This window comes from Salmo salar, chromosome 18 (genome assembly GCF_965601325.2).
Source record: "Salmo salar chromosome 18, fSalSal1, whole genome shotgun sequence".
Lineage (NCBI taxonomy): Eukaryota > Metazoa > Chordata > Actinopteri > Salmoniformes > Salmonidae > Salmo > Salmo salar.
In genome coordinates this window covers 77765614-77778456 of record NC_138308.1, presented here as the reverse complement: position 1 = coordinate 77778456, position 12843 = coordinate 77765614, and the positions used below count along the sequence as shown (strand labels likewise).

The window sequence follows — 12843 nt, the reverse complement described above, 5'->3', positions numbered from 1 at the left end:
TGGGTCTGTGGTACCTTGCACTTCTTTATTCACAGTTTCTCATAGCTATTTCAGAGGTTGATTTCCGTTACACCAATGCCATGACAACTGATCACACACTGTCCGAGTCACATCCTGTGGGCGCTGCTAAGTTTTGTGGGTGTGTGTCTCTGCACATTCACAGAAAAACAATGGGGTGGGGGGGATTTATCTGGATAGCCTAATGCAATGTCTGATGGAGTTAACAAACAATGATGCAGTAACAGCTACTTTGGCCTCACTTAACTGAAAGTGAAAACATAGCAAAACATACATGGTAACAGTTTATTAAGTTGCTCTTGTACCTGTGTAATAGAGTATGTCATGTAATTACACTAGCTCCAACATTCTACATTCACATACCTTACTTACATTCATTCATTACACACTGTAGAAAAACAGGACAACAGTTGACCTAAACATGACCTGAACATGCAAACTCAAAAAGATGTCGAATTATGAAACATGTCTTGGCAACTGTACTGGAGAACATAATTTAACCTGTATTTAACCAGGCACGTCAGTTAAGAACAAATTCTTATTTACAATGACGGCCTACCCAGGCCAAACCCTCCCCTAACCCGGACGATGCTGGGCCAATTGTGCGCTGCCCTATGAGAGAGAGAGAGAGAAAAAGAAGGGGTAGTCAGTTTACCCAGCTGAAAGTGCCTGAGGGGTTTTAACTTAACTGTTTTAGAGGTAGACAGATACCTGTTTCATTTCTTCTTTAACCCCTTCAGTAGAGACAACGTTCTGTCAGAGCCAGAAAGGAGCCGTTTTCCTTCAGCTTCCACTCTTTAAGTCTGCAATTAATAGTTACCACACCTGCGTAGATGGCGACAACCATTTCCCGGTGTCTAAATTGATAGATGTAGTTCATGATGTAGATTGTAGATAGATAGACGTACCTTTGTATCTTCGATATCGAGACAAGCTGTTTAGGCTACTTGATCTAGAGGGCCTGTGTACCATGCCTACATCATTTCACCTCCCTGTTGAGCCTTGTGAAAGGCTGCATGTAAAGGCCTGAATATAACTGTCTGTTGCTTTAACTAAACTGGAAAGGTGACTTCCCAGGTGTGTGTGTGTGTGTGTCAGAGAGAGCGAGAGAGCGAGAGCGAGAGAGCGAGAGCGTGCTTGTAACAGGTGTATCCAAGAAAACAGGTAACCGCTCCTACTTTTGAGAAGCCAGAATATGGTGTGCTAGTGTCAAAGAAACAGAACATCATTTGTGCATTTCACTAGGAATCAATTACTTTGCCAAAACGCAAAAAAAGGAATCGGCAGCACTTTTTACATTGAGAGAGAGTAACTTCCCAAAGGATTTGTTGGAAGAAGATAAGCCAACAACAACAAGCCAGACATGGTCGAATCATACATGTTGGCTAAATCTGAGGATCTATACTACTTTTAGCCTAGACTTTTTTACATTCCTGTCTTGGATTTGACACTGGATGAAAGAAAGTTCACTGTCTGGGATAAGATCATAAACTGAAGTTAAGTGGAAATTGGACCAATGTCACAACAAATTCCAGCATCAGAATAGACCACAAACCTCTAGCTGTCTCCAGATCTATCAAGGCGGGCAGACCACTCCACCGAACCAGGGAGAATGACATCTCACCTGGGTGGACTGACACCACTGCTGTGGATCCTTTGGAGTTTCAGTAAGTTAGTTATTCATGATGTAATGTTTAGACTATGAGAAATAACACTGCAATGGGGCTAAGTAAAGCGCTATAAACAAAATAACACACAATAATGACAACTATATTCAACTAAAGCTCTGCATTTTTATTTTGGTTTATCTGTAGCCCTATGGATTTTGGTAATTGACCTAGCAAGTCGTTTTTTATATAAGTATTTAAATAAGTAGGCTACTGCCAACTTTGGCTCTTGTCCAGCTTCTTGGGTTAGTCTTTGCTGGATTCGATGAACAACACTTGAGGAGTTGTCTGATATTTCAGGAAAAACAGGTTACTGTTGATCAATTTCCCCCTTCATGTCTGTGATTCAGTCTGACTCCTTTCCTGTGCTCGCTTTCTCTCTCTCTCTCTCTCTCTCTCTCTCTCTCTCTCTCTCGGGATCAGTGAAGGATTGCAGCAGGCGCCTATTGTCCTGTGCTGTATTTATATAAGCTGATGTATAATGACTTTTTAAATGAGGAAAACAAAGACATGGTTTGTGTGAGACAGAGAGAAACAGAGAGCGAGACAGAGCGAGAGAGAGAGAGAGAGAGTGAGAGAGAGAGAGCAACAGAGAGACAGAGAAAGAGAGATAGAGTGACAGAGCAAGACAGCAAGAGAGAGACAGAGAGAGTGTCCCTTATCTTGACAATGTGTATTTAATCTTGCTCAGAGGGGATGAAAGAGAGTCAGTCAGACAGACGGACCGGATGCTGTGTCATAGGTGGAGTGTTATGGCAGTAATGTTGCACAGGCAGATTCCTCAGAAAACCTCAAAGCCTTGCCTGCCCCTACTCAATGTTCACTACTCTGATGTGACACAACAGTAACACACTGTTCACATGGAAAAATACAGCACCTGTCAGCTTGGTAGACAACAAAGTGAACTGGTAAATACAGAAATCATACTAAAGACAATATGTCTGCTGTTTACAAACACACACACACACACACACACACACACACACACACACACACACACACACACACACACACACACACACACACACACACACACACACACACACACACACACACACACACACACACACACACACACACACACACACACACACACACACACACACACACACACACTACTAGTTCAACAACAACAAAAGTCACCGTTGAATCAGTACAGCCATATCAAAACAGCTTTTACTATGGGCATATAATAAACTCAGCAACAACAAAAAACGTTCTCTTACTGTCAACTGCGTTTATTTTCAGCAAACTTAACATGTGGAAATATTTGTATGAACATAACAAGATTCAACAACTGAGACAAACTGAACAAGTTCCACAGACATGTGACATTCCTGTCTTGCAGGAAGTCACGCATAGAACGAGCAGTATGGCTGGTGGCATTGTCATGCTGGAGGGTCATGTCAGGATGAGCCTGCAGGAAGGGTACCACATGAGGGAGGAGGATGTCTTCCCTGTAACGCACAGAATTGAGATTGCCTGCAACGACAACAAGCTCAGTCCGATGATGTTGTGACACACCGCCCCAGACCCTTACAGAACCTCCACCTCCAAAACGATCCCGCTCCAGAGTACAGGCCTCGGTGTGACGCTCATTCCTTCGACAATAAACGCGAATCTGACCATCACCCCTGGTGAGACAAAACCGCGACTCGTCAGTGAAGAGCACTTTTTGCCAGTCCTGTCTGGTCCAGCGACGGTGGGTTTGTGCCCAAAGGCGACGTTGTTGCCGGTGATGTCTGGTGAGGACCTGCCTTACAACAGGCCTACAAGCCCTCAGTCCAGCCTCTCTCAGCCTATTGTGGACAGTCTGAGCACTGATGGAGGGATTGTGCGTTCCTGGTGTAACTCGGGCAGTTGTTGTTGCCATCCTGTACCTGTCCCGCAGGTGTGATGTTCGGATGTACCGATCCTCTGCAGGTGTTGTTACACGTGGTCTGCCACTGCGAGGACGATCAGCTGTCCATCCTGTCTCCCTGTAGCTTTGTCTTCGGTGTCTCACAGTACGGACATTGCAATTTATTGCCCTGGCCACATCTGCACTCCTCATGCCTCTTTGCAGCATGCCTAAGGCACGTTCATGCAGATGAGCAGGGATCCTGGGCATCTTTCTTTTGATGTTTTTCAGAGTCAGTAGAAAGGCCTCTTTAGTGTGCTATGTTTTCATAACTGTGACCTTAATTGCCTACCGTCTGTAAGCAGTTAGTGTCTTAATGACCATTCCCCAGATGCATGTTCATTAATTGTTTATGGTTCATTGAACATGCATGGGAAACCGTGTATAAACCCTTTACAATGAAGATCTGTGAAGTTATTTGGATTTTTACGAATTTATCTTTGAAAGAGGGTCCTGGAAAAAGGGCCGTTTCTTTTTTTGCTGAGTTTATGTTATCTGGAACTGGTATCTTTAAGTAAATGTATTATGGGTCTAAAATATAGTCTACATTGAGCAAGATTACAACATATTTACATAACATTTGTATTGGTATTTGGTAGGGTGCATATATGCTTTTTCTGTTACGCTAAGAGTGAGCTGTTTGGCCAAAAAAGAACGCGTTGTTTTAATGATAACAGCAGATGGCAATCAGGCCTTCATTCCATAAGGATTAACAATGTTGTGACTTGGCAAAACAGTGTGCCACTGTAGATGATACAAGATGTCTACATCAAATAGGTCAGTGAGTTTACAGTTCTACCTAAATACACACAGGTGGTGCGTACATACGTGTGTGCATGCGTTTGCAGTCACTGTGTGTGTGTGCACGTGAGTGTGTGTGTGTGTGTGTGTGTGTGTGTGTGTGTGTGTGTGTGTGTGTGTGGTGTGCACGTGAGTGTGTGTGTGTGTGTGTGTGTGTGTGTGTGTGTGTGTGTGTGTGTGTGTGTGTGTGTGTGTGTGTGTGTGTGTGTGTGTGTGTGTGGTGTCTCTGGACACTCGGAGGTTCACTAGTGCAACAAGTCAAGAAACATATCCTCACTGACACATCGAATCGCTTGCTCTATGTCCTCCCTCTGACTGCCTCCCTTTCTTCTTTGTGTACTCTTCCTCCCCCCATCTCTTGGCCTCTCTGTCTTCGTTCCAATCACATCTCTCTATATCTCCTATCTTCTCATTCTTTCTGTCGCTCACCCCCTGAAGTATATGAAGGACAGTAAGGAAAGTGTTAGACTACAAATCCTCAGTCATGGTTCCATGCACAGTCTTCCTAATGTCTTTCAACCTCTCATTATCTCTCTCCCCTTGTGTTTTATTGCTATTGTAAATGACGTCAACGATGCCACACACATTTTCCCTAAGGGGACAATAAAGTCAACAAATAAATAACTCTCTCTTTCTCTCTCTCCCCCCTTCCATCTCTCCTTCCCACGCTCTCTCTCCCCCAGTCGCTGTGGTGCAGGGGGACTTTGTGGAGCCCTCTCCCTCGTGCTCCTTAGAGTCCCTGGCTGAGGCTGAGACCCAGCTGCCCTGCCAGTTCAAGGTGGAAGTGGGCCAGGTGGTGGTTCAGGTCTGTAGCATGAGTTACTACAGTACCCATAATGCTCTGTTCAACATATCTGGTTTTATCTTAGAAAAGACGTCCCTAACATAATGGTCTCGTCTCTCATCGTCACAGGTCACCTGGACCAAGGAGAAAGCAGATGGCACCAAGGACCAGATCATCACAGTACACCACACCGACGGACACACAGGTAGGACACACATATAGGTGTTAAAGTACTAAGAGTGTCAACCATCCATCTCTTTATGTATTGGTAGTTCATCTGCTTTGCTAGCACTCGAAGCCTCACAAGTTATATTTAGAGTGGAAGACAAAACCACAGATGCACATTCAATCTAGCTACTCCATCTCTCGCCCCCATATCTCACTTCCTCTCTCTCTCTTTCTAACTCTGTCTTCTTCTCTCTCTCACCCACCCCCCTCTTTATCCTCCCCGTATGACCCCCCCCCCCTCCTCAATCTCCCCCCTCTCAGAGTTTGGTCAGTACTCGGGGCGTGTGCGGTTCAGCAGCAAGAAACCCACGGTGGACTCATCCCTGATCATCATGAACACTGTGGAGTCAGATGAGGGCAGGTACAACTGTCACATCAGCACCTTCCCCTCGGGGAACTTCGAACGACAGCTGTCACTCACCGTGTGGAGTAAGTTCCTCCCCTTACTTCCCCTTCCTCATTGTATGACTTGGATTTACAGAGTACAATGTCCTGATGACGATGTTTACAGGTGTCAGTTGTAGTATTATTAGCTAAAACAATAGCTCTAGTGGTGATAGTAGTCATGTAAGCCACAACTGTCAGTGTATCCAGCTGTCTTTTTAAGATAACATTTCCTCAAAGTGCTGATCTGAGTTTTTTAATCTACCTAACAGAGTACATTAGATTTCAGCTTGGATCATAAAGTTCATCCTAGTTAAGCGTTTAAGAACTTCCACCCCCTGAAGCATCATGTCACAATGTTCTAGGATCAGCTTAACCTCCAATTAACAACTAAGACCAGTTCTAAGATCACCTCCCCAAGCACTAAGACCAAGGAATAGTTGATTCCTCTGACATTTCACCATTGACCCCCGCAGCCACGCCCATCTCCTCCCTGGACCCTGTGATCCTTGTCGAAGGCCAGTCCTTCCGATTGGCTGCGTCCTGCCGCTCTGTAGCCCGCCCTCCACCCCACCTCTCCTGGGACACAGACCTAACAGGCCAATCACACAACAGGAGTTTGGAGGGTGGTTCAGTCTCCACCCACTTTTCTCTGCATCCCCTGAGGAGTATGGATGGGAAGAGGCTGGACTGTCTGGTGAGGCACCCGGCTCTGAAGGGACCACGCAGGATCACCAACAACCTGGTGGTGCACTGTGAGTTTAGACTTTGCATTAAAAGGTCCAATGCAGCCGTTTTTATCCGAATATCAAATCATTTCAGGGTAACAATTCTAGTGATTATTTTCAATTAAAATCGTCTTAGAAAAGGGCAATTTCTCAAGCAAGACATATTACAAGGGGATTTTTTGTTGTTGCTGTTATTAGCAGAGAGGTTTGGACCTCTCTTTCTTATTGGTCTATTAACTAATTTATCACATGGTGATGTCACCATGGAAGGCCAAAACTCCAACCCACCAAAACAGGCAGTCTTTTAAAACAGCTCTCACACTAAAAGGGCATTATCATCCTTTTCACAGAATTAGTCCAACCTCAGTGTGGAAAGATATATAAAACACAGGGGAATCTAGTTTTTGACTGCACTGGGCCTTTAACTAGGAATCTAGACGTGAGATTAAATACCATTTTTAATTGTGATACTTCACTACATGTTTATACAGACTTCTATGCCTTCGGTGACTTTTCCGTTTAATACACCCCTCTTTATTTAAAGTCCCTGGTAGAATTCAGAATCTAAAGTAACTTCATTGTAAGCGAACTGTGCTTCTTTCTCACCAGGAAGATCTTTTACGGCAAATTTTTTATCCTGACTTTATTGTTAACGTATGTGATTGTGTATTTCTGTGTATCTGCCAGTTCAAAAGAATGACTTTGATCATGTTCCTCTGTTCTAGATCCTCCCAATGCAGAGATCTCTGGGTTTGATCAGAACTGGTATGCTGGTCTGGAGGAAGCTGCCCTCAGTTGTGTCAGTGGAGGAAACCCCAAACCACAGAGTTTCAGTTGGACCAGGTAACACTTACCTTCCCAACCTACCCTCTATGCCTGCCTGTCTGCCTGTCTGACTCACATCACGTCTGGCTAATCTGTTTTAGTTTGATTTACTGGTAATTCTATTAGTCAGTTATAGTGAGCCAACCGGAGAGTTCAGGAGTTGTTTTTTGTGCTACTTGCCAGGCGGTCATTGTCAATAATAAGGCGATTGACTTGAATCTTGATTGACTTACATGGTTAAAGAGATTCTCCAGTACTTTTGTAAACTTTTTAGCCAGTAGTTGTGAAAGTGGCGCTCACGAGCCAAAAGTGTTCCATTTGTGCAGATGTGTGCACCACGTCATTGCTCTCTATCTCACTCTGCTGTGTGTGCATCTAAAAATGCATATAGTCTAGTCCTGCTTTGTGGCCTTTCGCGAAGGCTCTATGTTACACTGATCGCACTATACATTTTTGTGGGTGTAGATATGGTTGTCCTTGTTCGATTTGATGTCTTTCAGCAATGTTCCTACCGGTGGATTCATCAGTAAATGTACAATCAGACACATTTTTTCCAGTCACTGAAAAACTACAACTTGTGTTTGGACGGTGCTTCGTGCTCTGGCACCCGTCCCTCCCCAAGGCAGGCTTTTTTGAAAAGGAGGTGGACACTAACAACAATCCTTTGGGCAACATTTTAAGGACTGACCAGATGCAATGGCTTCAAGTGATTCCTCTCATCAACACGAATTTGACGATAGAGCATCTATTAGCTAGCAAAGAGGATTCAAAACAAAGACTTGGATTTAGTTAGCGTTAGAAGCTCAGCTACACCCAATGCCAGCACCAAGAGAGCAGATGACAAATACGGTGCCTAGCTAAGTCAGTTATTTTTATGCAAGCCACCTAGCTAACTTTAGTTTATCTATTGAAACTCATATTGTGTATTGCTGGCTAACATTCTACTGTGTTACCAGTGGTGTGCACTCATGGATGCCAAGGTAAACCAGGCTTCCCCAAAAACTGACCTTTAATTCACAAGCGGCTGAATGTACAGTATCTCACCGGAGAAAAAATCTGAGCGAGCGAAACAGCGCCCCTTTGTCTCTGTATGTGTAGGCCAACTATCTGATGCTGTCTGGTCCAAAAGAGTATGAAATTGTTGCCGCCCGTAGCATTGAATGCAAGGGAAGCCAGCGAGTATTTGGCCTCCCTTGATCATTTTTTAAATGAAATAATAGCCAATCAGCATTGAGCTAAACTAAGTGAGCTCAACTCTGAATGGTCCTGGCACACCAAAACAAAGTGTAAAGGGAAGCCAGTTTGGATTTGGCTTCACTCCAATCACATCGAATCGAGAGCATACGTCATTGACAGAAACTCATTGTGCATCTCGTTGTGTTGTTGTCCTCTGGTGGCTAGCTAGCTAGCTAAAATTGGTCCTTTCCTAAATTAGCCATGGATGGAGATAAGGATTTGGACTTGTGGTTTTACTTAATTCTCTGTACTGGCCAATGATTATAACGGCGATTCTGATCCAACCATAAATTCATACATTGTGCCCCTGGCCTGAGAGGATGGAAGTTTAATATGTAGCTAGATGTAGAAGCCTAATATTAACTAGTTAATGTTACCCATGAAAGGACGTTAGGCTAGCGAGCAAGCATTTTAGCCAGGTAGCCTAGGACAACAAAACATTTAAGCATATACTGTATGACAGAGTAGTAGAACGAGAGGAGAGGAGGAGAGGAGGATGACATTGGCATTTCTCTACAAGTAGTGTGAGTCAACATGTTTTTTTTTTTTTTTTTTGCAAAGCACCCCCACGCACACAAATCAGAGCCATGGACAGCCACATTATATTTAGCTTACATTGATTGGACTAAATACTTTTTAGTATCTTTTAGTTCTAACTGTATTGGACTAAGCAGAGGGGATTTGATGATGTTGAAATGTTGAAGTTGAAATAGTGCTGGAATATTGGAGGCAGCTCCTGTTTTCTTAGCGTCTTGCGGTAACTCTCCGTGGTTCTAAATCGATAGTTGTTTAGTAGTCCGAAAATGACGGAAACATTAACTTGCTTGACCATGCTGTAAGTCATGTAACTGCTTGTTCCATGCAATATCCTTTGTGGAGGTTACTCTCTGGCTTTGTGATGAAACAAAGGTGTGGTTGAAATTATTCTGCCACTGTGTCTTCTTATTGTCTCAGCCTTAGGCCTATATATCACGATGGCAAAGCATATGAACTGGTTATAGAGCAAACAATGCAATGGTCACAACACATAGGTTCTAAGATGGCATTTTTTCCCCTGGCTTGTCTTCCACAGTGATTTTACCCACACACCACTACTGTGTGTTACAGTGGGGGGAAATTAAATTATTTTTCTGTTTGCCAACTTAGCTAGGTAGCTAGCTAAGTTAGCTAGCTAAACAACTACCGGTAGCCATATCTATGATTAAAAATAGAAAAGGCTTTACAATCAGATCTTTTGTATCTCAATTGTAAAACCTCTTCTCTTTTTAGTCTTAGATATGGCTAGCTACTAAACAACAAGCTATAACGTTACAACCAGACACCTAAAGCTAGGTTTACCAGCAAATGTTAGTACATGACTGGAGTTCGCTAGATAGTTAGCCTGGCGCCAGCTAACTTATGCGCCATGCCTCACATTTGTAACTTGTCAGCAAACGTGTAACATCAGCAACTGTAAATCATTTTACTAGCTAGCTATGTAACATCATTGATGAGGGTTCACATTGGTTATGATTAACAACATTATAGGCATGATGCAAGATACGATTCCAAACAGATGTAAGTAACAAGTATTGCATATCCAGCGAGCTAGATAGCTAAGTTTACTACCAAACAGCGAGAGAAAAACAATAATACAACAATTCACTGTTGTAAATCTCTAAAACGGAAGCTGGTTTTACGATATTTGGTGTTGGAGGGCCAGTAAGAGGCACCCTTTCCTCTGGTCTAAAAATATATCCCAATGCCCCAGGGCAGTGATTGGGGACATTGCCCTGTGTAGGGTGCCGTCTTTCGGATTGGACATTAAACGGGTGTCCTGACTCTCTGTGGTCACTAAAGATCACATGGCACTTATCGTAAGAGTAGGAGTGTTAACCCCGGTGTCCTGGCTAAATTCCCAAACTCGCCCTCATACCATCACGGTCACCTAATCATCCCCCCTCCTCTCCCCTGTAACTATTCCCCAAGTCGTTGCTGTAAATGAGAATGTGTTCTCAATTAACTTACCTGGTAAAATAAGGTTAAAATAAAACAATAAAAATAATAAATAATATTTGCCTAAGCATGCCTGATAGACATGGCTGTAGGTAGATAATGTCTGCCTACTTACTTAAGCTCATTTGTATGATTTGGTCACTGTGCAAAGGTTGAGTGTTATGCCATATTTCTTTCTATTAGGCTAGATGTTGTTGTACATATAATTTCTGTGCCTTTGCACATGTATGCATGTTCAACTAGTCTACCCTCATATTGACGTTATGCTGGCACGGTTCAACTGTTGTTAAAACTGTACAATAGAGTAGGAGTCTCATAAAATGTCAATCTCCAGTTGCAGGGTGTAACAATCTGTATCTACCGTTCTCTGCACTGTCTCTACACCTGAGACACACTGTACTATACTGAATACTATTTTACCATACAACATTGTTGTTGAACACCCAGTTCTTGAGTTAACATTAAATAGTGTACACTCGCCTGTATTTTAGATTTTGACAAATAAACAAATAAACAATATCTGAATGTCTAGCATCTGTACAGCTGATATAATTATCTTCTATGAATCCATAAGGGCAGACACATTTAAAAGATTGATAGAAAATATCCATATTTATTTTATGTTGGTTCTACATCAGGGCTCTCCAACCCTGTTCCTGGAGAGCTACTGTCCTGTAGGTTTTCACTCCAACCCTAATCTAGCACACGTGATTTTAAAAGAGATAGATGCTGCTTGAAGTAGATGCTGTTTTAATCAGCTTAAAGGACTATAGCTGCGTTTACACAGGCAGCCCAATTCTGATCTTTTTTTCCACTAATTGGTCTTAATCACATCAGATCTTTTTCAGAACTGATCTAATTGGTAAAAAGACCAATTAGTGAAAAAGTATCAGAGTTGGGCTGCCTGTGTAAACGCAGCTATAGTCCTTTAAGCTGATTAAAACCGCATCTATCTCAAGGCCATCAGACAGTTAAATAGTCATCACTAGCCGGCCCCCGCCCAGTACCCCGCCCTGAACTTTAGTCATTGTCACTAGACGGCCACCACCCGGTTACTCTACCATGCACCTTAGAGACTGCTTCCCTATGTACATAGTCATCGAACACTGATCACTTTAATTATGGAACACTGGTCACTTAAAATAATGTTTACATACTGTTTTACCCACTTCATATACATATATAAATGCTGTATTTTAGTCAAGGCCTATCCTTTTTAACTATTGCTGTATATATATACACTATTCTTCAGATATACTACATTTTCTATCAATATACTGTCCATATTGTCTATACATCCCATCACGCCACACATACACATACAAACAGTTGAAGTTGGAAGTTTACATACACTTAGGTTGGAGTCATTAAAACTTGTTTTTCAACCACTCCACAAATTTCTTGTTAACACAACAACACAAGTGTTACTTGACACAAGTAATTTTTCCAACAACTGTTTAGACAGATTATTTAATTTATAATTCACTGAATCACAATTCCAGTGGGTCAGTAGTTTACATACACTAAGTTAACTGTGCCTTTAAACAGCTTGGAAAATTCCAGAAAATGTAATGGCTTTAGAAGCTTCTGATAGGCTAATTGACATCATTTGAGTCAAATGGAGATGTACCTGTGTATGTATTTCAAGGCCTACCTTCAAACTCAGTGCTTCTTTGCTTGACATCATGGGAAAATCAAAACAAATCAGCCAAGACCTCAGAAAAAACATTATAGACCTCCACAAGTCTGGTTCATCCTTGGGAGCAATTTCCAAATGCCTGAAGGTACTACGTTCATCTGTACAAACAATAGTACACAAGTATAAACACCATGGGACCACGCAGCCGTCATACGGCTCAGGAAGGAGACGTGCTCTGTCTCCCAGAGATGAACGTACTTTGGTGCGAAAAGTGCAAATCAATCCCAGAACAACAGCAACCTTGGGAAGATGCTGGAGGAAACAGGTACAAAAGTATCTATATCCACAGTAAAACGAGTCCTACATCGACATAACCTGAAAGGACGCTCAGCAAGGAAGAAGCCACTGCTCCAAGACCGCCATAAAAAAGCAGGACTACGGTTTGCAACTGCACATGGGGACAAAGATCGTACTTTTTGGAGAAATGTCCTCTGGTCTGATGAAACAAAAATAGAACTCTTTGGCCATAATGACCATCGTTATCTTTGGAGGAAAAAGGTGGAAGCTTGCAAGCCGAAGAACATCTTCCCAACCGTGAAGCACGGGGATGGCAGCATCATGTTGTGGGGGTGCTTTGC

The 12843-nt window shown here is 42.8% G+C and overlaps 1 protein-coding gene across 1 annotated transcript in view; it reads left to right on the top strand.

Moving 5' to 3' along the window:
- Positions 1–744: 744 nt before the first annotated feature.
- Positions 745–12843, top strand: part of LOC106577661 (nectin-4) — a 33198-nt gene continuing 21099 nt past the window's right edge. Inside the window, exons 1-6 of the mRNA XM_014155978.3 lie at positions 745–1685; positions 5070–5191; positions 5300–5375; positions 5660–5827; positions 6259–6537; positions 7236–7353. Of these exons, the coding sequence (XP_014011453.1) occupies positions 1631–1685; positions 5070–5191; positions 5300–5375; positions 5660–5827; positions 6259–6537; positions 7236–7353 (818 nt within the window). The 5' untranslated portion in view covers positions 745–1630. The remainder of the gene's footprint in view (positions 1686–5069; positions 5192–5299; positions 5376–5659; positions 5828–6258; positions 6538–7235; positions 7354–12843) is intronic.